This window comes from Penicillium canescens (assembly GCF_028828765.1).
Source record: "Penicillium canescens strain IBT 15451 chromosome Unknown utg000005l_segment0_segment0, whole genome shotgun sequence".
NCBI classification, from domain to species: Eukaryota; Fungi; Ascomycota; class Eurotiomycetes; order Eurotiales; family Aspergillaceae; genus Penicillium; species Penicillium canescens.
Genome location: NW_026703967.1, coordinates 398027 through 421579, shown reverse-complemented (window position 1 = coordinate 421579; position 23553 = coordinate 398027). Strand labels below are relative to the sequence as shown.

Genomic DNA, 23553 nt, shown 5'->3' with positions numbered 1-23553 from the left:
AATGCCCGTCCCGCAGGTTCAACATCAAGTCTCCTATCATAATGCCTTACTCGACGACTATGGGAGACCGCACTCAATTCATTCCTCCGCATTTAGGAGAAAATGTGTTACCGAATATGCCGTTTTTTCATAGGTTGCTACGTTACGCGCAACGCAAGCCTTCACCCATTGCGATTCGAGATCTGAACGCTGGTCTTGAAAAGACATACCATCATCTTCTTTCCGATGTTTTAGCTCTTCGCCAGGTATTGGAGGGAAGACTTAGCACTGAAGTGCGACGTGATTTAGCCGCAGACAAAGAAATTTACATTGCGTTGCTCGCCCCAGGAGGCTATGAATACACTGTTGGTTTCATGACCATTCTCGCGATTGGCGCAGCAGTAGTGCCAATGGGTGAGTCTCATCTTAGAAGAAAGAGAGTAAAGCTAATCAATAGCAGCTGCTGTATTGCCAGCCAAAGAAGCATCCTACTTTCTTCTGAAAGCTCGATGTGTCGCTCTACTCGCCAGTACCACCAGCGAGCAAACCGCCAAATCAGTGGTGCAATTTGTATCAGAAACCAAAGGTGTACAGATCCCTTGTATATCGCCTATCGCATCATACTTCCAACCAACGCTCTTCCCAGCAGATGAAGTAACCATTTCGTCTGACCTCGTGCCCGACATGAACGGTGCAGCATTGGTGATCTTCACATCTGGCACGACAGGGCCTCCAAAGGGCGCTGTTCAGCGTCGCAGCTACCTAACTGGTAGTGGCGAAGCTGATATGGACCATTACCGTATCACAGATCAAGATACCGTCCTCCACGTCCTCCCCGTGCATCACGCTTCAGGTGTCGGTTTGACATTTCTTCCATTCCTGACGGCTGGGGCATGCATCGAGTTCCGCAGTGGGAATTTCGATACGGCTTGGACGTGGGAACGCTGGCGTCAGGGCGGTCTTTCGTTCTTTTCTGGTGTTCCGACTATTTATATGCGGATGATGCGATATTATGAAGAGAATATTGCGCATCAGCCTCCAGAGATTCGGGATCAGTATATTACTGGTGCGCGTGGTATTAGGGCTATGCTGTGTGGCACTTCTGCTCTTCCGGGGCCTGTTCAGGATTTCTGGAATCGGATTAGGGATAAGCCGATCCTGACTCGATATGGTGCTACTGAATTTGGAGCGGTTATTAAGACTGATCTTGATTCTGAGGGTGTTCCGCAGAATAGTGTTGGGCGTGTTGCTGAGGCTGTTTCGTTGAAGCTGGCCGATGATGGTCATGTTTTGGTCAAGTGTCCTTATATGTTCTCCAAGTAAGTTTGATACTCTATTTTTGTCTCTGTCTTGTTTCTGACAACACTGCGAATAGATATCTGTTTGACGAGAAAGCAACTGCGGATGCCCATGATGCAGATGGGTACTTCAAATCGGGAGACATTGCCCGCCGCGAAGGCAAGTATTATTTCATCCTCGGTCGTGCATCAATCGATATCATCAAATCTGGAGGCTATAAAATATCCGCATTGGATATCGAGCGCGAGATCTTGGGTCTGGATTATGTTTCGGAAGTCATGGTCGTGGGTGTTGAAGACGATGAATTTGGTCAACGCGTTGCTGCCACTGTCAGTCTTAAGCAAGATCGCAACGCAACTCGCAAGGACTTGACACTTGCGGAGCTTCGTGATGACCTACGGAGTAAAATAGCTGGGTATAAGCTGCCGACTATTCTTCGCGTTGTTCGGGGTGAACTTCCCAAGTCGGGGACGGGAAAGGTACAGAAGAAGATATTGGGGCCTCAGTTCTTTCCGTCGAACTATCGGGATTTACCTGAGGTTCAGACTTGGAATAGGCAAAGTAAGGCTAAACTTTGATTACTGCTTTAGGTACATGAATTGCATTATGGCCGCTGTTGTCCACTTACGCTTGAGGTTGGTAACGTCAAGATCTAGTGGGAGTGTAATTCAAGCAGGGTAATGCATAAGTTAAAGGTAGTTTCTTATATTTCTAATGAATTAATGCCTATCTACCTGCAAGATATTCCTGGTTTGTACAGTGTCATTTCCCCACCCTTGGTAATGATCAACGGAGCTCGGCTTCCCTTCCGGGGATGCATCTATACAAGGTCGGGCTGTCTACCGTTTCAACCTAGACAGCACAAACTACTAGTTCGGGTTTTCGCTTTCCCCTGAAGTTCTTTCGACCCTCGCCAATAAATTCTTTGCCCGCAAACCCGCATTTTCTCCGCAGCATGTCATCATGCTGTTTGGTGTCGCGGACGCTTTATCCTGATTTGGCATTGGGGTCCGACTCTGCAATCTGTCAACTTCTGGGCTCTTTGTATGGTAAGCAGACCCCTCATAAGATCCGTGTATTTGTCTGACTTTTTACTGTACCATGTTGATATACGACATTGTAAAATCGGGTTCAAGTGTATCTATCTTGTAGGGGTAATCCGCCTCGTGTATAATCGCTCAATATGGTGTCTTATCACATACAAGTCCTGCTCAGCTCGCAAGTAGATGATAAATAAATTGCTTGTCTTCGTCGGAGCTTTGAGTCCGGTATATATCAGATGCATCGAGTCTAAAGAAGCACAAAGCAATTAAGTTGAATGAAGTAATTATTTCTTTTCTTTTTCACAAGAACATCCATATAACAGCTCTATCGAATCCCCATTCCCACTGGATTCACGTAGAATTCGAGTTATCAGCACAGGTAAAAGGGGACAACTCTCCAGAAGCCACTATAACCCCGAGCACAGTTCCATAAGTGCCAGCAACAGTCAGAAATGATCCTATCACTATGACAAAGATGCTAAAACAGACCATCGGTAGCCAACTTTTAGAGCTGTGTCTTCCTCTAGCCCAGTTGTCATATATCCACATGCAACCGTACGGTTGGAAGCATAGAATTGTTCCGAGAAGTGCACCAATCAGGGAAGTCAGGGCGTCAAAGCCAGGTATTGTGCTGGAGATAATGTATGCAATGATGGTAATGCCGCCAGTGCAGCTCAACCAGCAGATCCAGTGTGTCGGTGTATTGCGGTTCAGATGGCGGGAGCCGCGGAGGAGGCGGACGAAAATGTACTTTGCTGGAATCTATAAGATGTTAGATCTCTCGGGGTGGTCTTGGATTACTGTTTCGCTCACATGGGTCACAATTGTAGAAGTAACAATCAACCCCGGAATGGCAAATCCATATGAAATACTCTTCACAAGCCCACCAGCGGATCCAAGAGCTGGCGAGGCAACATATGAACCACAGTAGTAGTAGACAACACAGGCAATGACCAAGTATATAGAGGTCACGCCGGCTTGACAGACGAGCAGGGCTTGTGCGTACTGGCGAGGATTGCGCATTTCAGATACAATAGCGAAAAACCCCGGTGTGCCCGAGAAAGCAAACAAAATATTGCATATACCCGCGATACCCTCTGCAAAAGATGGGCTGCCGAAAAGCTTGAAATCAGAATGCCACGGTAGGGTAGTCTTAGGCGCAGCTGCAGGGCGATCTTGGACACCGACGGCGATTGTGACCACCATAACTGCAAAGATCAGTACGTCGTCGATACTTTGATATGGGAAAGCATACTTGCAACCAAAATGCATGGAAGTCCAACCCAGGCTAGCCAAGTGATGTGTCCAAGCGTTCGTATGCTGCTTCCACTGAATCCAAGAATGGCGGCAATAGCCGCAAACCCGGCAGTGCATATGCCATGTGTAGAGACTGCATTGAGGCCGATTGACAGTCCCAGTATGCCGGATGCGCTGACGAAGATCCAGTCTGCTAGGTCAGTGTGGTACATTGGGTAGCTTTGAAGAATACATACAAACACAGAATACAGCCCCTAAGAACCACCGAGCAATTGGACCAGCAATCAAACCTGCCGCATCATCAATCCCATATACTTCACGGTGGTTCAGCTTGAAGGTGCCAATCACGTAGCCGGACCACGTTGTTATACCGGAAATGACAAGAAGACAGATGACCCCCGGGACCATACCCAGGGCATTGAATGCGGATGGGATCGAAAGAATTCCCAGTCCAATTTGTGACTTCGCCATCAGAACAGCGGTTCCAATAAAACCCACCTGAAAAAAGGTCAGTTTGACACGCAGAGATTCCTGGGTATGAGCGTCTCATCAGTACATTGCGGTAGTTTGGCCCTTCTTCTGTGATTTCTCCAAACACGCCATCGTGGTTTGTTGTTTGGGTACGCTTTACTGCAAGCTCGTGGTTGTCTTTCTCGTCGTCATCTTTCTGGTCACGGTCCTCTTCTAGGTCATGTACTTCGGAGATATCCATTTCGCTAGGAACGAGTATAGGGGCACGGGTTGTAATCCGTTGGGCTGCATGTTCCTGGACATCGGGGGCTTTTATAGAGTCAATGCAAGTCCATCCAATAGCGTTCAAATGATCGGACTCAGTAGGCATAGATTGTAGGGCCCCACAGTCGGAGGGAGAAATAGCTTCTCCCATTTCATCCCCGCACGACTTATGATTTCATGTTGATCAAGATAGAAAAGTCCTGAGGCCGGTTATCCTTCCCGTAGAGTACAAGTTCCACCGGGGAAGGTACCGTCCTGTGGAGCCCCAACACTTTGACCCGACATGGTTAGCGCCCCTGTAAGTCAAAGATCCACTGTATCTCCGAGCTCGGGACCACTTACTCTTCCCTATCAAAGGTTAGTCCGTAAAGATCCCAAGATCGCAGGAAATAATAGAGGTTTAATGTGTTTGAGAAGAGTATGTACGGGAAAGATAGATTGGATGCCTTAGTGCAAATTGGGGCCGGGCATGTGTCAAACTCGTCCATTAAATACACTCCTGCCCCTCGCGGTCCTCACTTCTTCTCAACCCTCGGAACTGCCACCATTCGATCATGTCCCTAATAAAATCGCACAGCCAGTGGCCTGGAGACATCCCCTTCATTCGCCGACACGAAGAACCCGTGGCCCCGGAAAATTTTGATGCCGCCTCTCGTGCATGGAGGCATTTTGTTCGTTGACCAGTGGGTCGGCGGCGACGCCGCGGATCAACAGAAACGAGCTTTGATCGAACGGTGGGCAACAGCAGACCAACAATTTCACGATGTATGTCTTTAATTTGGAAGAATTCTTATTTCTCCATTGACGCCAAGACAGAGCTATCAATCCCGAGCACCAGAGGACGAGCCTAGTTTTTTGAAGGTCCCGAACTTACAGTATGAAATATCTTCTACTATTTGACTTGCGATTCTAATCCAGGTATAGGACAAAAATTTTACAGGAAATGACGATCAAAATTTCTGCATGGTCTACTTCTGCACCACCGAATTGACCCGCGAGAAAGAAGCCCTGCTAGCCAAGTGTGTCTTGGGTTTATTCCCATGGGAAGAAGGCTTGGAATTTCTAGCAGACGAAATGATATTGTTTCTCCCCTTGGAAGATAATGAAGGGATATTCTTGAGACATTCAAGTTCCATCAAAGTGTCGCCCGACCCAACTTCCTTGATATGCACATGGCGCTCGATGGAACGGTGCTTTTCAGGGACTGCTATGCCAAGCTCATTATCGATGACCGGACCCTTGAGACCGGACTGGGGATTTGGGTTGAATTCGCAACGAACGGTATCTACAAGAAAGCCTACCGGGCTCAAATGATGATGGAGGAATTCGCCCACTTTTATTGTGAAATCGGTCCGGGAAATCAGGTCCCAATAGAGCAGGCGCTGAATTACATCGAGTCACAGGTAATATACCAAGACCGCGATGAAGATGCAGATCCAAGAGAGATCTTGGGGGATGAGCCGTGAGTCTGTCCATTCTTGGTTACGAGATAGTATATATTAATCGGTGCTTAGAGTCGATATGTGACGGCCGCTCGTGGAAATCTACCGAGGGGGTGAAGTCGATCTAGTGGATGACTATGCGCCAGGGTTTCGCGAGGCGGAGGAGCAGGGTAACGGCCTAGCGATCGGATATGATTTGGAACAGATACTTGCGAACGATGGAAATCCCCTGACTATCACAGATCATGGAAGTGATCATTAGCTAGATTTTACTTATTGCTCCCACTTACTCGGTTCCTTCAATGAACAAAATACCCCTTATGATCAGTTTTTGGTTATATTAGGCGCTTAGGGCAGCATTTTATCGACATGAAGAAGCGATTGGTCCAGAATACGCATCAGGTTAATATTCGAGCGTATTTTTGGCAGGATTCACAGTTTTTGTTTGAGGCCTGTATCGAAGAATGGGCACTGTGTCCATCATTTTTTTAATACCGTCCGAATCCGAATTGAGTGTCCGGTAGCAATCCGTGGTTTTCGGCGATATAAGACAGTCGTCGGGCCAGTACCGGCTCGAGAATTTTGCCTAGTGTGTTTAGGAATCTTTTCACCTTTCGAGTTTTCAGGATCCGCGGAACTAGTGAGCTGTAGGAAGCGTTATCGGCATCGCGTATACCACGCAGCAGTCTCTAGGTTTAGGTAGGTAAGCGAGGTAGATAGCATAGTTACGTGTGTAGTAACTATAATAGGAGTGTATTATATAAAGAGACTAAAAGTAGGACGGACCAGCGAGGGGGGTTTAAATACAATAACTAGCCTATTCGGGCCCAGAATATCTATTCGCCATATATTCTAAGGCATCCATCCTGCCTTAGGCCGAGTCAACACCCTCAGTCACGTAGAGGTCCTAACAGTATAGCCATAGGAACTGCTCTAACCTGTTCAAAATACGGGGAAATAGTTAAGGGAAGTCGTATAGACCAATTGATTATCATTACTGGTTACCTTGTGAATTGGATGTGTTACGCAGCTCAAGTTTGCGGCATATAGGTGTTACGTCGAGCTCAAGGCCAAAGCGGGATGGACGATTTGGTTCTATTACCGGTTGGGAGTTGCTCTAATATGCCGATGAACTTTCGTACGTTCATCGCCGGATATGCGCCGTATACATGTAGAGAATCGTCTCCATTGCTAAGTAGCAAGTGTGGAGAAATTAAGCAGGATATTTACTTCACGCTATAACTAGTCTATACAAAGACCAAGGCCAAGTAGTTAACCTAATCAAAGCCCTTGAATTCATCATCATGCTTTTTGCCATTGGCCTCATTGGCCTTCTCATTGGCCTTCTCAGCTTGTCTGGCAAGACGCTCTTGTTCGTTCTTCGCACGAAGCTCTTCCAACATACGCTGCGTTTCTTCGACCTTCTTCTTCTCCTGCTCGGGCAGGAGCTCCCATCTATCCTTCTCCTTGCGGGCTTTCTTGATCTCCTTCTTCTTGACCTTCTTGTCTCGTTCCTCTGTCTTCTGGCTCCAAGCCACACTCTCAGTAGCCCGACGCTTGGTACCTTGCTCGGCACCTTCGCCATTAGCAGCCTCCGCCATGGCTTCTTTGCGTCGCTTTTCTTGTTGCTTGTCTTTGTATGTGTAGTTGTCCCAGTCGAGCTTGACACCTAGGGTTTTGTCACCGGTGAATGCGCGCAACTCGGGCATCTTGGGAAGCTTCAAAAGACCCCAGGCCTTGCCGAGAGCTTCCCAGTCTAGATCTGCTACCCGGAAAATACTGCTGGCTTGGTGCTTGCTGTAGCTGCGCAGCCAGCTGACAAATGCTTTCTGGCCCTTGTCGTGCATGGCCCGATCTTTGAGAACTGCTTTGCGTACTTTGTCTGTAGCGGCTCTCGCTTCTTCGTCGGTGAATTCGGTCAGATTATAGGGTGCGACAGGGGTTTTGCGGATTTCTAAGAAAGAAACATAGTCTTCCTCGCGGCCAGGGTGGATGAGAACAATGCTGAGGCCTCGGCGACCGGCACGGCCTGCTCGGCCACATCTATGGATGAAAGTTTTGGGGTCGGATGGCGGGTCAATCTGGACCACTAGATCGACAGATGGGATATCCAGTCCGCGGGAGGCAACGTCGGTGGTGAGTAGGATGGCGGGGGTTGTAGCGGTGGTGAAGCGGTTAAAGTTCTTTTGACGGACGTTGGCTTGATGTTTCCCATGCAGCGGCACCATGAGGAATTCATCTCCCAAAATTATTGGTAGTATGGTGGCGAGATAATCCACACTTGAGCATGTCGATACGAAAAAAATTGTCTTCTGGGGTGTGGGCTGGACTGTGGAAAGGATATGCTTCAGAATAGCATATTTGTGAAGGGGAGGCGTTGTCAGGTAGGTCATTTGCAAACTGTCCGAGGGTCAGAATGAATCTGGAGTTGTTCGGGTCTAGAACATACCTTGCTGGAGTACGCTTATCCTCGGCACCAGCGCCTCCCTTCACCTTGACAGCGATCTTTACTGGGTTGCGAAGACCGACACGGACTATCTGATCAACAGCTTCGCTGATACTGGCACTGAACAATCCCGTCCTGCGCTGCTTAGGCAATCGACGAAGAATCTTCTGCAAATCCTCCTTGAATCCAAGGTCCAAAAGTCTGTCGGCCTCGTCTAGGACGAGCATTTCGAAAGAGGACTGGGGGCAGTGGACGTGAGGCGATGAAAGAAGCTCCAACAGTCTTCCGGGTGTAGAAACCAAAACATTGGGTGACTGTTTGAGGAATGAACTCAGATCTTCCGCTGGGGAGGTACTGCCGCCCAGGAGGAGTTGTGGGACGACCTTCAATGTCGATGAGGAGGACTTTGGACGAGGCGCATCACCCTCGGCAGGCTTGATGGCCGCAGCAGAGGCAGGGTGGAATTCCAATAGCGAGAGAAGAACTTGGTAGATTTGCGAGGCCAATTCTCTAATGAAAGCCATTAGCGATAAGCTCTGTATTGCAGATGCGCCGTACTTACCTCGTGGGAGAAATGATAATAGCTCCAACATGATGTTTTTTGAGGGGCTCCTCAAGGCGCAGTAGCTTTTCAACGATTGGGATCAAGAAAGACAATGTTTTTCCACTTCCAGTAACAGCTTCTACCACAACATCCTTGTGTTGCATAAACAGAGGGATGGCCGAGGCCTGGACTGGCGTCATGCGCGTGAAGCCCATTGAGCCCACGGCGTCGAGAGTCCAGTCGGACAAAGATGGCTCAAGGCCATCCCAGGCTCTTGAAGACGGCTTAGGGGGCATCTTGTGAGAACACCGAATCCTTGAAAATGTCTTGAACTGCTGAGGCGCAAAGAAAAAAATCCGTTATCGATTAGATATGATGCACGTGACTGCGGCATTGGGCGGAAATGGGGATATTTCTTTTGTCTTTCTTTTCTACAGCTTCGCTCGACTTGCCTTTCCTTTGTTTTCACATTATGCGCTGGGCTGTCTTTTGTTTCAAGCTTTTCCGCCTATAATTGTCATTGTCGATAAGGCACCGTGTCGTGCTCATACCGCCCATCATTGCTTCGTTCGCAGGCCCACTTATACCATTTGGCTTATTTGCCTGCGACAGTGCAGATATCTGTACGCGGCCACTATCCGGCATAATCCCAGTCGCATCGCTTCCTTCGTTCACCTTGAGAGCATCTGAGATGCCCACCTCCCCAGATGCGGTACCCGCAACACCTCGCGTGATCTCTCCGACACCCTCTCTTTCGGACCCGTCGGAGACACACGATGAATATTTCGCACCGACAACACGGTCTGCTGCACGCCGGCAGCGTCAGTCCGGAGTCACAGGGCAAGCATCAGGCTCAGAGCGGACACCTAGATCCTCCACAACTCCCTCTAGGCCCGCGCGCCGGTCAAACCCCAAGATTCCAGCTTCGCCGCCGCGCTCGCCCAACGGCGATACTTCAAACGGCCACTTATCGCCGTTAAGCATACCGGATACACTACGCGATCTCTCACGGTCCCCATCTCCTCTCGGACTTATCCCGCTCCATTCGCGCTACCGCTCTTTCATTCACCGCCATGAAATTCCCCGCAAGCTCCTGCACGTATCCATCGGGTTTCTGACCTTGCACCTGTACAGTCGGGGCGTGCAGACGTTACAAATCACCCCGGTGCTCTTCTCCGCTTTGGTGCCCATCGCAGCAACGGACTTTATCCGCCATCGTTCGGAGAAGGTTAACAAACTCTATGTTCGATGCATGGGTGCCCTCATGCGCGAAACCGAAGTTTCGGGCTATAACGGCGTCATCTGGTACCTCCTCGGAGCGTATGTTGTGCTGCGCTTCTTTCCCAAGGACGTCGGAGTCATGGGAGTGTTACTACTTAGCTGGTGTGATACCGCCGCTTCAACATTCGGCCGTCTTTACGGCGGCTATACCCCTCGTCTCCGGAAGGGTAAGAGCTTGGCTGGCACTATGGCCGCTTGGGCTGTTGGTGTTGCTACTGCTGCTGCTTTCTGGGGGTGGTTCGTGCCTTACATCGGTACTTTCCCTAACGACCCTGAAGGTGCCTTTATGTTCACTGGACGCTTGAACTTGCTCCCGAATTCTGTTCGCGGTCTTCTGGGCTGGGAAGCTAGTGACTCGGCAGTCATCACCGGGCCTCTGGCTTTGGGCGTTATGAGCGTCGTTTCTGGCGTTGTCGCTGCCGGCAGTGAGTTCATTGACATGTGGAGCTGGGATGATAACCTGACGATCCCTGTCCTAAGTGGAATTGGGCTATGGGGATTCCTCAAGGTTTTTGGATAGACGGTTAAATGATATACTCCTGGTTTTTGGTTCTCAGCACAGCACTCATACCTTTTCATTTTTTTAAATGTTATTTTGGTGTCTTACATTTTGGGGCATGACTTCTTTCACATCTCTTCTCTACTTTCGGGCATTGCGTTGCATCAAGGTTCCGGTTTCTGCTTAGATAGAGGCGTGGCCAATGCTTCGTCTATTTTGATGCTATTTCTCAATTCTCTCCAATAAATACACACTGGTTTTTACTTTGCATTTACTCTCTGGGCTAGGTTCTTGGGCGCTCTGATTATACGCGCGCATAGTCTTCCATTTGATAGACCTGAAATATGAACTTGAAATCAAACAAATCGTTGGGCGCCAGGTATTTTTTTGGCTCTGAGCGCAATAGATGAAACTTCCTTCAAATGCAGTACAATAACGCCAAATGCCACACGCATGGCATATGCTTCTGTTCAAAATCCCAAATACCCGCAAGAACTCATGACCTATCCAAACGCTCAACTCAAATATCCCAAAATAAGACCTATGGGTATAAGAAATACTAAATCAAGTCGAGAATGCTCACACGTGGGACCCTCTTCTTCTTGCCGCCTCGGGCTTTGCTTTCGACTCCAGTTGGGTCTGCTGAGTCCTCAGGCGAGGAGTCGATGCTCCAGAAACCATCGTGTATGGTGATGTTCTCTAAGTGACCCACGGTTTTGTGGTCCTGTTTGCTGCTTGCGGTTCCTTTCGAAGGCTTTTTGGTGGCCTGCTTTAGATCCTTGGCATCCCATTCGGTTTTCTTCAGTGACACCGCGTTCTCATGACATTCTTCGTCTTGTAGTGGGACTGAGTTCGTTGAGCTTGATGGTTGCTCCAGCTCAGATGCCGTCTGCTTGGGGGACAGAGATGATCTAGTGGCCTCGATCTTAGTGGTCCGCGTACGAACTTTGGGTTCTTTTGCCTTTTTCGGTGAAGGTTGACGCAATGGCCTAGCCGGTGCATCTTCACTATAGTCATCAAGCTTTAGTGACAGCGAAAGGGTCTCAATGGCCCTTTCAATCTCTTCGACAGCTAGGCTTCCCTCTTTGCACTGAGGCTCGGTTGCTTTCTTTGCCTTTGATCGAGTCTTTTTGGATGGAGAGGGCGGAGCAATCAGGGCCCTAACTGGTGATTCCTCGATCGAGGTTTCCGAGTCACAATAGTCCGAAATTGAGTAGCTTATTTTGAGGCCACTGGATCGCGTTGGTCTGGACGGACTATGATTTATTTCCGCGTGTAGGGTCTCCGACTCTTCAATCTCGATTCCATCGGTCCCCAAAAGCCCTCGCCTTGACCTAATGCGAGACTGAGCTGTCATGGGGTGGCGCTTGATATTTGCAGAAGGGGACAAGGTAATGGAAGAAAAGGTATCCAGGAGATCGTCAACCTCTTGGGATGAGTAGGACATCACCGGCGTGGCACTCTGCTGAGCGTACATACTTGGGGAGACTGGGCCATGTTCCATGTCAACAACAACTGGTGAAGTAGATCCGGATCCGGATCCAAGCCTAGAATGAGGGTCCGTGGTCGATTTTTTCGAACTAGCTGCTTCTAGCAACTGTGTCTGTTTGGATGCTGACAATTCGGTGGTTTCTTTGGTAAGCGTTCCGTATTTCAGGATACTTCCTCGTTTCATCCCAGGATCAATTGGTCCCTTCTTCTTAGGTACCGTGCGTCGAGTAGGAGTGTTTTTGGCAGGTTTCTTTGCTTTCTCGGTTTTCTCGGCCTGTTCCTTTTCCCACTTCTTCACGATGTCTGGAACACCTAACCGTGCAACGGTCTCAAAGACCCATACCTTTTCGACGGAAAAAGGGTCATATCGTTTCGTCACTCGGGACTTTGACGGTGTTGGGGGAGCCTGTTCCGAGGCCATCTCTGTTTCGTCTTCCTCCTCTCCCTCCTGTGGAGTTGCTTGAGATGGAACAGGCTCCTCGGATGAGAGCGGTGGATTTGGCTCTTCAGCAAGGAGATCCAACCCAACAACATCTATGGGCAGCATATCCAGCTGTAGCTCTGGCATTGCATCCGTGCCGAAGCTTGACCGACATTTATAAGCTTTTTGTAAAGTGGGTGGACATTCAGGAACGAATGAGAAGCCTGGAGCCACACCTCGCACTGGTCTCTGAAGGCGGAGTCGGTAGGAAACAAGAGGCTCGGCCAATAGTTTAATCACTTTTCTTGCGCCAGATCGATAGTTCCATTCAAAATGTTCTGCGGCAAAAGTTCTGATTGCCAAGGGGTCAATGTCTCGATCCCAGGCCTGCCTGAGACGGCTTCTCAGAAATGTCATTTCTTCGTCGCTGGAAACTTTCGGCTGAGCATAGTATTCAAGAATCGTTCGGTCGGGGAATGTTTCGGGGATCCTGACGGCTTTGTGTTTTGTCGTAAAATAGCCACTCTCATTCTCTTCCAGTTCATACTGAAGACGCTCTCTCCACTCGGTCAATCCTGTGTCCACGTCTGAATTTGAGTCTAGCTCTTGCAGGAGATCTTCACCAAACCCAGCTTTGGCGATTTCTGCGGCGAGTTTGCTTCCACATTTGGGTACACCAGATGGGAGATAGTCTCCACCACTCAGCATGGCGAAGAGAATCATTCCCGGGCGGTCGAGGGGTATGTTTGAAGGGTGCCCGTTCTGTCCCATTGCATAACATGTGACATGAGTTGCAGAAGCTGTGCCACTGCCATTCTCTTTCGAGAAGTTCATGATAGTCAATGATGACCCAAACATCAAGGCATCGACATCATTACTCATGACGGCATCCACAATTCCTGCCTGCTGCAAACGTGCACACTCAGCTTCAGCTTCGCCGGGTGCTTCGTGCCATGGGAATCTGAATCGTTCAATGAGGTCTTTTGAACGTCTGATGATAGGGGCACTGCCGTAGCTGCGCGCAGAGACTGCTTTGCCTCTTTTGAAAGCAGGCTTTTGCCTTCCATCATAGACAAAAAGAGGATGAACTGGTAATGCTAGCAATTTGAGCAGTCGATAAAATAGAGTGCGCAGTTCGGGATTTCTTCCACCTCGGCCTGCTTGAACTTGGAACAGCCAAATCGAAATGTCTACGGCGATCCGGATCGGTCTTGCTGTCCGTTCCAGATGCGTTACAGCCAATTTGGCCAGAGAGATGCGCTCTCCCGCGCCGATGGCATTAATGAGCCTGGATTGATGTCAGTAAATCAGGTTCATCTGCTCAAGGGAAGCTGCGGTTCGGTATGGAGAGGAGATGCGTTGTGCATGTCCTCACGCCATGCAGGGATATATATATATCCCACAGCACGATTAAGTCAGACTCACCCTGGAATACCCATTCTGCCAGCCCCAAAATGAATGCAATCTACAAAACACCAAAACCGTTGCGCCGCGCCATGTGGTTCTGGCGATGGGGCTGGTTTGCGGAGATGAAGTCGTTGATAGAAGTAAATAAACCACGGCCCGATGTAGATCCGTTGCCTTTCCAACACTCGAGCTCGCAACCTCACAACGGCAACGAATTCAATTCTATTGAATAACTTATTCACTTATTCACTTCTCTTTGACTTTCATCCGATGGCGTTGAATCTTCTATCCGCGCGCCGGTGAAACAAACCCTGATCGCTACGAACCTCCGCGGAATACTGTTGATCCGAGAAAGGAGAGCAACGCGCCCGAGCTCACCACTACATCATGGCGAGCGATACTCCTTCGATGGGCGCTAGTAAGCGCAGCTCGGCAACCTCCAATCTACGCCATAGCCAGACTGCACGACCAGCCTCCCCGCACACACCGCAGCAGCAATTACGCTCGGGCAACACCTCATTCACTAGCACGACGTCGCCGGGCTCGTCCTTCCGAAATGAAGACGATGCGATCATATTCGAGATAGGTGCACGATGGCTCCGTGCAGGGTTTGAAGGAAACAGCGCACCCGCATGTGTGATCGGTTTTGGGCCCGAGGATTCGAGGAGAGCGGGGGACTATCGGGGATGGATTCAGGGCAGCACTGGTGCTGGACGGCTAGCTCAGCCAGTCGACGCGGAGGAATGGGCACGAGCATACGAATTGTGGAGGCCAGACTCGCGAGAAGTTGATCTGGGTCTGGTTGAAGACAAGATTGAGCGCGCGTTCCGCGAGACCTTTAACCAGTACCTGTTGACGGACGCGGGTACATCTCGCCTGGTTCTTGTCTTGCCTTCGCTTATGTCGCATCCATTGCTTTCGTCGCTACTATCTACGCTCTTCAGTCGCTGGCGATTTCCGAGTGTCACTCTTCTGTCTAGTGCGACTATGTCGGCTACCGCTGCTGGACTGCGGTCTGCTTTGGTAGTTGACCTTGGGTGGGCTGAGACCACGACAACGGCCATCTACGAATATAGAGAGATGATGGCAAAGAGGACGACACGAGCTATGAAACCATTGATGCAGGAGATGGGCCGGCTTCTCACTAAATTAGCCTCTGACGGGAATCATAACGATGACGCAGAGGACGATATATCTGTCGGATTTGCTTACTGTGAAGAGGTGGTCAGTCGATTTGCCTGGTGTAAATTGCAGGCAGAAGAAAGTTCAGCATCAGAGCAGATATTGTCGATCCCATCTCCAGCAAATCCCGAGCAAGCATACATGGACGTGTCGTTCTCACGCCTCGCCGAACCTGCTGAGAAAGTCCTAATTGCCGCGGGCACTGCGGAGCATGAAATGGACGATGAAGAAAAGTCTGTCCCCTTGCTTATCTACAACGCGCTCCTTACATTGCCTCCCGATGCACGTGGAACATGCATGTCACGCATCGTCTTCGTGGGTGGCGGTGCTCGAATTCCGGGGCTGCGTCAGCGAATCCTCAAGGAAGTCTCGCTGTTAGTTAACCGTCATGGATGGAGTGCAATCAGAGGCAAAGCACTCGAACGACAGCGGCAGAGATTGGAGGACTTGAAACTCTCAGCTCGAACACCTTCAAGCGGCACCGAAACACCCAAGAATAGCGGGAAAGCTACGAGCGACGAGGAGGCCTCATCGGGAGATGAAGCGAAATCAGACCCCTCCAAAGAGGAACCTGAACTGGATTTTGTTGAACAAAAGCTTCGCCGACAGAACAAGGACATTCCAGTCCCCGTTCAAGGAGTCTTGCGTGAAGTCGAATCCCTTGGTCCGTGGGCTGGTGCAAGTCTGACGACTAGTTTGAAAATCCGGGGGATGGTGGAGATCGAGCGAGAAAAGTTCCTACAGCATGGATTGGCTGGAGCCACACGAGATACCGACCATCACGTTCCTGATCGTCGATCGGGCTTGAGATCCGGTGGTGATCGGTCGAGTTGGACATTGGCCGGCTGGGCATGAGAACTGTGTACAATTGACGCCACATAAGAACAAAAGATACCCCATGATTCAACAGCCAGCATATCGGTCTTGATACTCTTCCGTAAAGTGGTTTTATATATTGTAATTGATGCGGCAATATGTCGAGCTGAAAAGCGTCAAGCGATACTTCGGCAATGCAGCCTCGGCTTCTGACGCGGGGAAGAGACCCACGCCCCCGGATTGCTTCAGTTTCACAATGTTCAAACACTTGTGCAGGTCAACATGGATGATTTTAGCCCTCCGCCATTGCGGGCACCTACGGCATGTGTTGCTTGCAACAAGAAAAAGGTACGAGAGTGGAATTTTGCACGGGATTTTGCTGATCTTGGTAGGTTCGATGTATTTTCGACGAAACTTCTGATGTATGTCTGAACTGCCAACGACATGAATGGCCTTGTTTGTGAGTATTACGCGTGCGGTAGCAATAAAAGGTCGATGTAATAACTACTGATCAGTCAACGAGAGCGTAAGAGAAAGAGAACACGGACCGATGATACCCAAGCAACGAGAAGACGAGTCGCTTGGGGAGTGTCCGAAGCGAGTAATATCAGCCCTTGCACAGTCGAATCATCCTTGACAAGTTCCGAAGAAATCCATGACCGGGACCAACACCGCCACAGAAGCCAAAGCAGCATAGCCGGCATCAGAGATGCTCTTCCAACCCCAGAGTGGTCCAGGGTATCTGAACCCTCACGGTCAGTCTCAAACCCATATTCTTCTGCTCCAATCCCAAGCTTCATGGCCCGCTCTCGTTACTTCGATGATACAGTAGCCATCAACGAGGACCAAGCCAGATCGTACCCGACAGGAGAGGCAGACGGCCCCACAGAAGATGATATCCAACTGCTACGATTGCAGGGCGCCTTTGAGCTACCACCACGGTCTATCCGTGACGGCCTAATCAACACATTCATGGAACGATGTTCACCATGGATGCCAATCATCGAACGCAGCTGGCTTGAAGAAAGTGGTTCTCAGAAACCGTCCATGCTACTTCTTCAATCGATCTTCGTTGCCGCAAGTCGAGTTACCTCGGCGCCGGCTGTCACTGCATATGCATCTTCGCATCAGTTTTACCGCCGCGCAAAAGCTTTATTCTGGTCTGGTTTTGAGAGGAATCCAGTGACTGTTGTTGCTGCAGTTTGTATTTTGCATTGGTATAATCCTGAAGGACCGGAGCATGTGTCTACCAACACTAGCGGGTTTTGGCGATATGTAGGGGTTGGCTTGGCTCATCAGATTGGACTGCATAAGGAACCGACTAACAAAAGAGATGCTCCTTTGAGGCGCAGGCTCTGGTGGACTTTGTTTGTAAGTTATTTCATGGTACTCCCTTTGGCTTGCGAATCTGGATCAAGAGACTGATACCACACAGGCTAGAGACTGCTTGATTTCCGCCGGACAGGGTCGGCCGCTCGCGGTTGACATGGAAGATTGCGAGCTGGCACCACCCTGTCTCGAGGACTTTCAAGATTCGAGCTCGGATGTCACTCTATTTATCGCATATGTGGAAATCAGTTCAATCTTGGGCCATCTTACCCAACACTGTCGACGCAAAACTCTCACGCGTCAGGTACGACAAAACATCGAGAATCAGTTATATCGATGGACAAGAGAACTCCCACGGTCCCTACGCTTATTTCGCAGTGACAGCAGCCCAGGGGACTCAGGTTCACCCAAAGGCCTGGCTCAGTACAACTTTGAAGCGCGACAGCTTCACATCCCATACTTCGTTTGTCTTGCAATCATGTGTCGGCCGATTTCTGGAAACTTGCCTTCCTCGGCAGTGATCCTGGCATCCTCATTTATAGCGGGGATCTTCGAAGACTTCCTTGCTCGAGATGAGGTCCAATTCCTGGGTCCAATCTTCACTTTTCATTTACTAGCTGCTGGAATTGGTCTGCTTTCAAGCAAAAATATTTCCTCCCTGTGGGGGCAAGCGGCTGGTAGTTTGGAAACAATCTATCTGGCCCTTGATGAACTTGCAAAACGCTGGTCGTCTGCAAAAGGTAGTCTCAGAGCACTGAGGAGCATTGCCGAGAAGCAGCAAAGCATAGCAACACCAGGTCAAGTGCCGGCGATGACGCTCTTAAGGGAATACTGGCACTACTTCGAAGGATTCGGGTCGGAGCTTTCCTGGGCATGGCCATGCTTCATGGAAGTCGGACAAAATGAGAGCAACGATGGCAGTGGCACACTAGCATTCGGTGAATCGGATGCTATAGATCATTTGGCCGAGTCCCGGGTACCGGGCGATATACCTTCTGAGTATCGGCCTCTTACAACGGTCTTGGACCCGAATACTGGGTTTGTCATGGGTGATATGCCGCAGCACATGACGGGTGACTTCTTTCACGATCAATATCAGGGCATGGGAGATTGGCTATTCAAGGATCTCGACTGGAATGGTGAGATAACTTGGTAGATGCTATGGACTACACAGGCTCTACAAGAGCAACCAGAGGAGAACATTGAATGTAAAAACAACTTCCGATGGACCTACAGTACTTCAATCTTCCGAGTTGCCACTGTGCAGTTCTGTCAATATGTCTTGCTATAGTATCTCATGTTCCGGCACTCGGTCAATTTCGGTAAGAGCAAGTGTGGGGATCCGGGGATGCGGGGGATCAACGTACAACTAGAAGACAGCTTAGCATACATCTATGTACCGCTATGCATAGGTGATCCCAATACATCTATCATCTATTTCTCACTCTTTGAGACATTGTAAACTCACCAAAATGGCAGGCATGCCAACATTTAACAACCTATCCCTCGAACGACATGGCAATGTCTTCATTCTCACCATGCAGAAACCACCCGAGAATCGACTCAACTCAGCATATTGTCAGGAAATGATTCGGGCATATCGCACTGTAGAGAATATCCTTGGCTCTGGTTCTGAGGGAGCAGTGATCACGCGCGGTAATGATACTAAATTCTGGTGCACCGTGGGTACAACTGATGTCTAAACTGAATCACCTTGGAACAAGCACTAACAGATGACAGGGACTTGAATTAGAAGAATCAGATAAGAATCCATTTGCCAACACTGATGGTTTCTATCCAGTCAGTTCATCCAATACTCCCCATGGGATAGTTAACACAGTATCCACCAAGAGCCCTAATTAATCAAATTCCCGTAGCTCATCCACACAATTCTCGACCTCCCATTCCCAACAATCGCCCTTTTAACGGGCCATACCTTCGGTGGTGCCTGTCCACTAGCACTAGCTCATGACTACCGAATCATGAACTCCCGTCGCGGTTTCATCTCCATGCCTCCTGTCAACCTGGGTCTGCACTTTGACGGAATCGGTGCCCTACCTCGTCTAAAATTACGCCCACAAGTTGCGCGTAAGATGCTGCTTGAGGCAAACAGATGGACTGGCAAAGAGGCTTTGGAGGATGGGATTGTAGATGTTGCTGCTGAACCTGAGGAGATGCTTCATGTTGCTCTGGAGATGGGGGCGAAGTGGGCGCCTAAGGCGAAGATGGGGTATGTTCACTCTTTGGATTTTGACTTCATCAGAAGGTTATATGTAGATGATTGGCATGTACTAATTTCTGTGAATATAGGGTATATGCCTTGCTCCGTCAGGAGCTTTGGGGAGACGCGATCAAGAAGTTTCAGAGGATTAGTTATGTTCATGGTCGTATGACTTCGGCGCCTGCTAAGGTCAAGATTTGATTCAAGTTGATGCTATTCGTCTTGTTCCAAGTGCTACAACAGGAGTCGTGAATTCCTGTACAGTACCCTTGATGAAGTATTCGACGGTCTCTACACGAGAGCCTTGAAGCGAGTATACCGGTTCATGCATAGTTTTTGCCCTACTTTGATATCTCTCTTTTTCCTCCTTTTTGCCCATCTCTGAGTGCCTCAGATAAATCGTATAGGTCATATATAGGTGAGAGCGTGGAAAGAGTTATGTCCTATGACTTTATTTGGATCTTGTGGCCGCAAGCAAGAGAAACAAAGAATTACAGGTCCTATACATCAGCTGGCAGCTAGCGAGAAATCGCCTAAGGAAGTCAGAACAATGTGACCCATTCCAGTTGATACGTGATCGACGTTCAGTATTAATGCCCATGACAATTGCAAGACGCGGAATGGTATCTCTTTTGGAATAAAGTTGTCGAAATTAACTTCACACCTTCTCACCCTCTGATATTCTCATAATCTGCAGTAAGCGTCTCCCGAATGATAGCTAATACAGCAGCTACATCCTCATCATTAAGTCTCAACTCCCTCTCCTCAACGACAGCATCCAACAACACCATAGCAGTGTAATCTGCAGGACTCATCTCTTCTTCCTCGCCTTCGCCCTCCGCAGCCTGCCCATCCCCATTCTGTTCATCCACCTCCATAGCCCCGTCACCATTAACGACTACCTCGCCACCTTGGTCGGTAGCTTCAGGCGTAGCACTCAAGCCCAGACCGAGATTCAAGATCATGACGACCTCAGCTTTTGTTAGACCGTATGGCTGCAAGCGGGTTACTAGATCACGCAGGGCGATGTCCATGGGTGTTGGTTCTGTAGAGGGAATTGGCGGAGGAAGGGATGCTGTATCGGGGTCTGTGATTGATGTTTGGGCTGGTAGTGTGCCGGTCATGGCGGCTTGTGTTTGCGACTGCGAGGATGAGGGTCGGGCTGTGTAGCGGGGGTATCTAAGAAGGTGGGGAGAGAGACGATTTGCATAATTGTGGATCTGGAGGGGAATTAGCTGATGTTTTCTGCTGTGGTTGTCTTTTCTTGCGATATTGGGGTAAGGCGCGGCTTTTTATCGAGGCCGCTTCATGTCGGCTCCCTTGAGGCAGGTGCGTTGCGCCGCAATACCCAAAAAAAGAGATTAGAGGAATAGCTTGGGATATCTTACCTCCTTTACGACGGTATTATGGTCTCTGAGATCGGGGCTAGGGACCCAATTGCGCGAGTTTGGTGGCGGGTTTGGCGGCCGGCGGGGTGGATTGGAAGTTAGGTACGCCAGGACCTCGACATTGGTCAGGACGGCGGTTTGAGGGTCAATAATCTATAATATATAGTCAGGATATATCCATATTTTTATCCTGGAAAGCCTTACCCTCATTTTGCCAGTTCAATATGGGAAGATAGGTAGATGCTAGACATGTAACTCGAGTGGTGGGAGGAAAATTGTTTGAACTGCCGGCAGAAATAGGCGGTGTCTTTATCTTTTGCTCCATAAATTATCACTTTGAGCTTCAAGTATAAAGTGAGGCTAGTTGTGAGAAAGGACATATGGGCTACTACATCTATAACTGGCGTATGCATGTACACATATAAGTACCTAAGACTACGGCACGGTACTAAAATATGAACAGATTATTCCAGCTAAAACTGTACTGCCTTGTTCCTAACGAGCACCCTCTGCGCCAGTGAAAGACCGGTAGATCAACCTTTAAAATGCCCCAAACATTCGAGCGACAGGAAGATCAACAAAAAACAGAAATGAAAAGAAAAGTGTGATATCATACAGATCCCAGGAATGCCATCCGGTCACAGTGCAGAAACTTTTGAAAACATGCGCTTACTCTCCCTTGCTCTTCTTCTTCTTCTTCTCGCCATCATCCTCGGAGCGCTTGCGCTTCTTGCTGTCGTCCTTGCTAGCCTTCTTGGACTCCTTCTTAGCCTTCTTCAAGTCCTTCTTGCTAACTGATGTGGGGTTGCCCTCTGCGTCAAAGGTGATTTCACCACGCTCGAGCTTGCGCTGGTATCGCTTCACGCTGAGACCGGCCTTCTCAGCCAGAGCCTCGAGGTCTGAGTCCTTGCTCTTCTTGGACTTCTTTTTGGGAGACTCGTCCTCAGACTCGGAGTCCTCCTCATCAGAGTCGGCATCAGCCATCTCCTCATCCTCGACTTCCTCAACGAGCTTCTTCTGCTTCTTGCTCTTCTTGGCGGACGCGGGCTCCTCGGAAGCCAGGGCATCGGCATCGGGGTTGTACTTGCGGGCCTCCTTCAGGTCGAACTTCTCGGGCTGGGCGGCACCGTTGGGGGCGATGGCAACACCGCGGGGCTTGATGGGCTTGCCCTCCATACCAGCAAGCTTACGCTCGAGGCTGAAGCGGGCCTCGTTACCGAGAGCGGCCTTCTCCTCCTCAGTCACATCGTCGGCCCACTCAGCGAGAGAGTCGACACGGATACCCAGAGAGGCCTTGGCGGCCAGAATACGGGCCATCTTGCCCTTGTTGCGGCCAGTGGCCTGACCAATCAGAGAAGCGTGGTAGATCAAACCGTACTTGGGAGTGTCGTGCTTGGTCTTGAGGGCACGGAAGAGTGCCTTCTCGGCACCCAGGATCTGGATGGTACTGGCAGGGCTCTTGGAGAGGTTGGTGAGGCTGCCGGCGTGGGCAATGAGACGGGCACCAACGAGATCACCGACAAGGGCAGTCAGGTTGGGGGCAATGGCGTTCATACGGGAGGTCAGGTAGCTAGCGAGCTGGGAGCGGTACTCAGCGAAGCCGACGACCTGCTCAGCGAGAGCCTGAATGTTCTCGAGATCGTCTTCGCTGATCTCGGTACCCATGGAGCGGTCGGCAGCAGCCTTGACAGCACCCTCAATCTCCTCGGGGAGGACCTCAGCAAGGTCGGCGGTCTCCCAGTTGGAGCGCATACCCATCTTCAGAACGAGCTTGGCGTAGGCAATGTTGTCGTTGAGGATCTTAGCCAGCTCGGGGAAGTGCCATCCATACCATTCCTTGACACGCATAGCGTAGGTGTTGAGCTCCTTGTCGAGGTCATCCAGAAGGCCAATAGCCTGGACAATCATGGTGTCAATTTTGTCGGGAGAGAACTTGAGCTTGTGACGGGCGAGAGAGTGGGACAGACCAAGGGACATGGTGGACATGTCACTGGGCATCAGACCGGGGATTAGAGTGGTGAGGTGCTCACGAATGGCACGGTAGATGTCGTTGGTAGAGGAGTCAGCGACGAGCTGGATGTCGAGGCCAGGAAGCTTGCTAATGGCATTGCCTTTAGAAGACAACGTTAGCCGGATGTGATATGAGATACTATCAGGGTTACCCACCGAGCTTGACATCGGCAACGGCCAGAGAGACCTTCTTCTCCTCCTTGATGCCATCCAGGAGCGAGGCCAGACGGGGGTGACCTTGCCCTCCATGATGGAGGCAGCCTCCTCCAGAGCTGTGGCGGCACTGTCGAACTTCTGGAAGCTCTTCAACTTGAGACTATAAGTTGTGTTAGTGACATTGTTGCCGATAACGAAATTTTTGCGCCCGCTCAACGGGTGATTTATCCCCGCTCAGAATTTGCCTGACAGCGTCCGGAAGGAACAATTGACGTACAGATTGGAAACACCCTCAGCAGTGGAGGCCTCCTCGGCGATATCATCACGCTTGAGGAGCTTCTTGTCCTTGGCCTTCAGCAGGGCATAGCCCGCGCTGGTCTCAGTGAGGATGAAAAGCGTCATGGTGCGCGGCCACGGCGTGCAGGGTTCGAAAATTTAACAAGTAAAACGTTCAGATAGTGAGTGAACAAAAAACCGAACCGAGAAAACGAGGGCTGAAAAATTAGGCGTAGGCGGCGACCACCGTTGTCGTTGGAGAAATCTAGAAATTTTGCACGGAAGAAAAAAGTGCAAAAGCGGGAGCCACATGAGTGGCTTGAGCGGTGTG

The 23553-nt window shown here is 49.8% G+C and overlaps 11 protein-coding genes across 11 annotated transcripts; 6 read left to right on the top strand and 5 right to left on the bottom strand.

The window, feature by feature from the left end:
- Positions 1-41: 41 nt before the first annotated feature.
- On the top strand, positions 42-1856 carry N7446_007790 (uncharacterized protein; the record flags this gene model as incomplete). Its single annotated transcript, XM_058516535.1, has 3 exons — positions 42-393; positions 440-1298; positions 1355-1856. 3 exons carry the CDS (start codon positions 42-44, stop codon positions 1854-1856), a joined length of 1713 nt encoding a protein of 570 aa, XP_058370181.1.
- Positions 1857-2672: 816 nt separating this feature from the next.
- Positions 2673-4740, bottom strand: N7446_007789 (uncharacterized protein; the record flags this gene model as incomplete). The annotated part of the gene is made up of 6 exons (XM_058516534.1): positions 4656-4740; positions 4135-4584; positions 3815-4076; positions 3577-3768; positions 3135-3529; positions 2673-3083 (listed from the first exon to the last, which is right to left on the bottom strand). Exons 2-6 carry the CDS (start codon positions 4462-4464, stop codon positions 2673-2675), a joined length of 1590 nt encoding a protein of 529 aa, XP_058370180.1. The 5' UTR covers positions 4465-4584; positions 4656-4740.
- A 127-nt stretch (positions 4741-4867) lies between these two features.
- N7446_007788 (uncharacterized protein) lies at positions 4868-6017 on the top strand (the record flags this gene model as incomplete). Its single annotated transcript, XM_058516533.1, is given in 6 exon segments — positions 4868-4984; positions 4998-5078; positions 5238-5395; positions 5422-5775; positions 5830-5849; positions 5866-6017. 6 exon segments carry the CDS (start codon positions 4868-4870, stop codon positions 6015-6017), a joined length of 882 nt encoding a protein of 293 aa, XP_058370179.1.
- Positions 6018-6974: 957 nt separating this feature from the next.
- spb4 (ATP-dependent RNA helicase SPB4) lies at positions 6975-9059 on the bottom strand. The gene is made up of 3 exons (XM_058516532.1): positions 8764-9059; positions 8205-8711; positions 6975-8155 (listed from the first exon to the last, which is right to left on the bottom strand). Exons 1-3 carry the CDS (start codon positions 9039-9041, stop codon positions 7033-7035), a joined length of 1908 nt encoding a protein of 635 aa, XP_058370178.1. The 5' UTR covers positions 9042-9059; the 3' UTR covers positions 6975-7032.
- Positions 9060-9436: 377 nt separating this feature from the next.
- On the top strand, positions 9437-10546 carry N7446_007786 (diacylglycerol/polyprenol kinase family protein; the record flags this gene model as incomplete). Its single annotated transcript, XM_058516531.1, has 1 exon — positions 9437-10546. The coding sequence occupies one exon, from the start codon at positions 9437-9439 to the stop codon at positions 10544-10546; it is 1110 nt and encodes a 369-aa protein (XP_058370177.1).
- Positions 10547-11084: 538 nt separating this feature from the next.
- Positions 11085-13942, bottom strand: N7446_007785 (crossover junction endodeoxyribonuclease; the record flags this gene model as incomplete). The annotated part of the gene is made up of 2 exons (XM_058516530.1): positions 13863-13942; positions 11085-13725 (listed from the first exon to the last, which is right to left on the bottom strand). Exons 1-2 carry the CDS (start codon positions 13874-13876, stop codon positions 11085-11087), a joined length of 2655 nt encoding a protein of 884 aa, XP_058370176.1. The 5' UTR covers positions 13877-13942.
- Positions 13943-14231: 289 nt separating this feature from the next.
- On the top strand, positions 14232-15881 carry N7446_007784 (putative actin-related protein RO7; the record flags this gene model as incomplete). The annotated part of the gene is made up of 1 exon (XM_058516529.1): positions 14232-15881. The coding sequence occupies one exon, from the start codon at positions 14232-14234 to the stop codon at positions 15879-15881; it is 1650 nt and encodes a 549-aa protein (XP_058370175.1).
- A 243-nt stretch (positions 15882-16124) lies between these two features.
- N7446_007783 (Zn(II)2Cys6 transcription factor) lies at positions 16125-18327 on the top strand (the record flags this gene model as incomplete). The annotated part of the gene is made up of 4 exons (XM_058516528.1): positions 16125-16190; positions 16235-16302; positions 16358-17213; positions 17278-18327. The coding sequence occupies 4 exons, from the start codon at positions 16125-16127 to the stop codon at positions 18325-18327; spliced, it is 2040 nt and encodes a 679-aa protein (XP_058370174.1).
- Positions 18328-18643: 316 nt separating this feature from the next.
- Positions 18644-19452, top strand: N7446_007782 (enoyl-CoA hydratase/isomerase family protein; the record flags this gene model as incomplete). The annotated part of the gene is made up of 4 exons (XM_058516527.1): positions 18644-18853; positions 18912-18971; positions 19049-19401; positions 19449-19452. The coding sequence occupies 4 exons, from the start codon at positions 18644-18646 to the stop codon at positions 19450-19452; spliced, it is 627 nt and encodes a 208-aa protein (XP_058370173.1).
- A 608-nt stretch (positions 19453-20060) lies between these two features.
- On the bottom strand, positions 20061-20990 carry N7446_007781 (uncharacterized protein; the record flags this gene model as incomplete). The annotated part of the gene is made up of 3 exons (XM_058516526.1): positions 20061-20612; positions 20781-20933; positions 20985-20990. The coding sequence occupies 3 exons, from the start codon at positions 20988-20990 to the stop codon at positions 20061-20063; spliced, it is 711 nt and encodes a 236-aa protein (XP_058370172.1).
- A 218-nt stretch (positions 20991-21208) lies between these two features.
- On the bottom strand, positions 21209-23469 carry nop58 (RNA-processing protein NOP58). Its single transcript, XM_058516525.1, has 3 exons — positions 23224-23469; positions 22943-23106; positions 21209-22891 (listed from the first exon to the last, which is right to left on the bottom strand). The coding sequence occupies exons 1-3, from the start codon at positions 23346-23348 to the stop codon at positions 21450-21452; spliced, it is 1731 nt and encodes a 576-aa protein (XP_058370171.1). The 5' UTR covers positions 23349-23469; the 3' UTR covers positions 21209-21449.
- Between the last annotated feature and the right edge of the window lie 84 nt (positions 23470-23553).

Coding starts and splice junctions, on each gene's coding strand:
- spb4 (XM_058516532.1), bottom strand. CDS start 9,041: ATGCCCCCTAAGCCGTCTTCAAGAGCCTGGGATGGCCTTGAGCCATCT. Junction 8,712..8,763: donor ATTATCATTTCTCCCACGAG/GTAAGTACGGCG, acceptor GGCTTTCATTAG/AGAATTGGCCTCGCAAATCT. Junction 8,156..8,204: donor GATAAGCGTACTCCAGCAAG/GTATGTTCTAGA, acceptor ACCCTCGGACAG/TTTGCAAATGACCTACCTGA.
- nop58 (XM_058516525.1), bottom strand. CDS start 23,348: ATGACGCTTTTCATCCTCACTGAGACCAGCGCGGGCTATGCCCTGCTG. Junction 23,107..23,223: donor GCTGAGGGTGTTTCCAATCT/GTACGTCAATTG, acceptor CACAACTTATAG/TCTCAAGTTGAAGAGCTTCC. Junction 22,892..22,942: donor GCCGATGTCAAGCTCGGTGG/GTAACCCTGATA, acceptor TGTCTTCTAAAG/GCAATGCCATTAGCAAGCTT.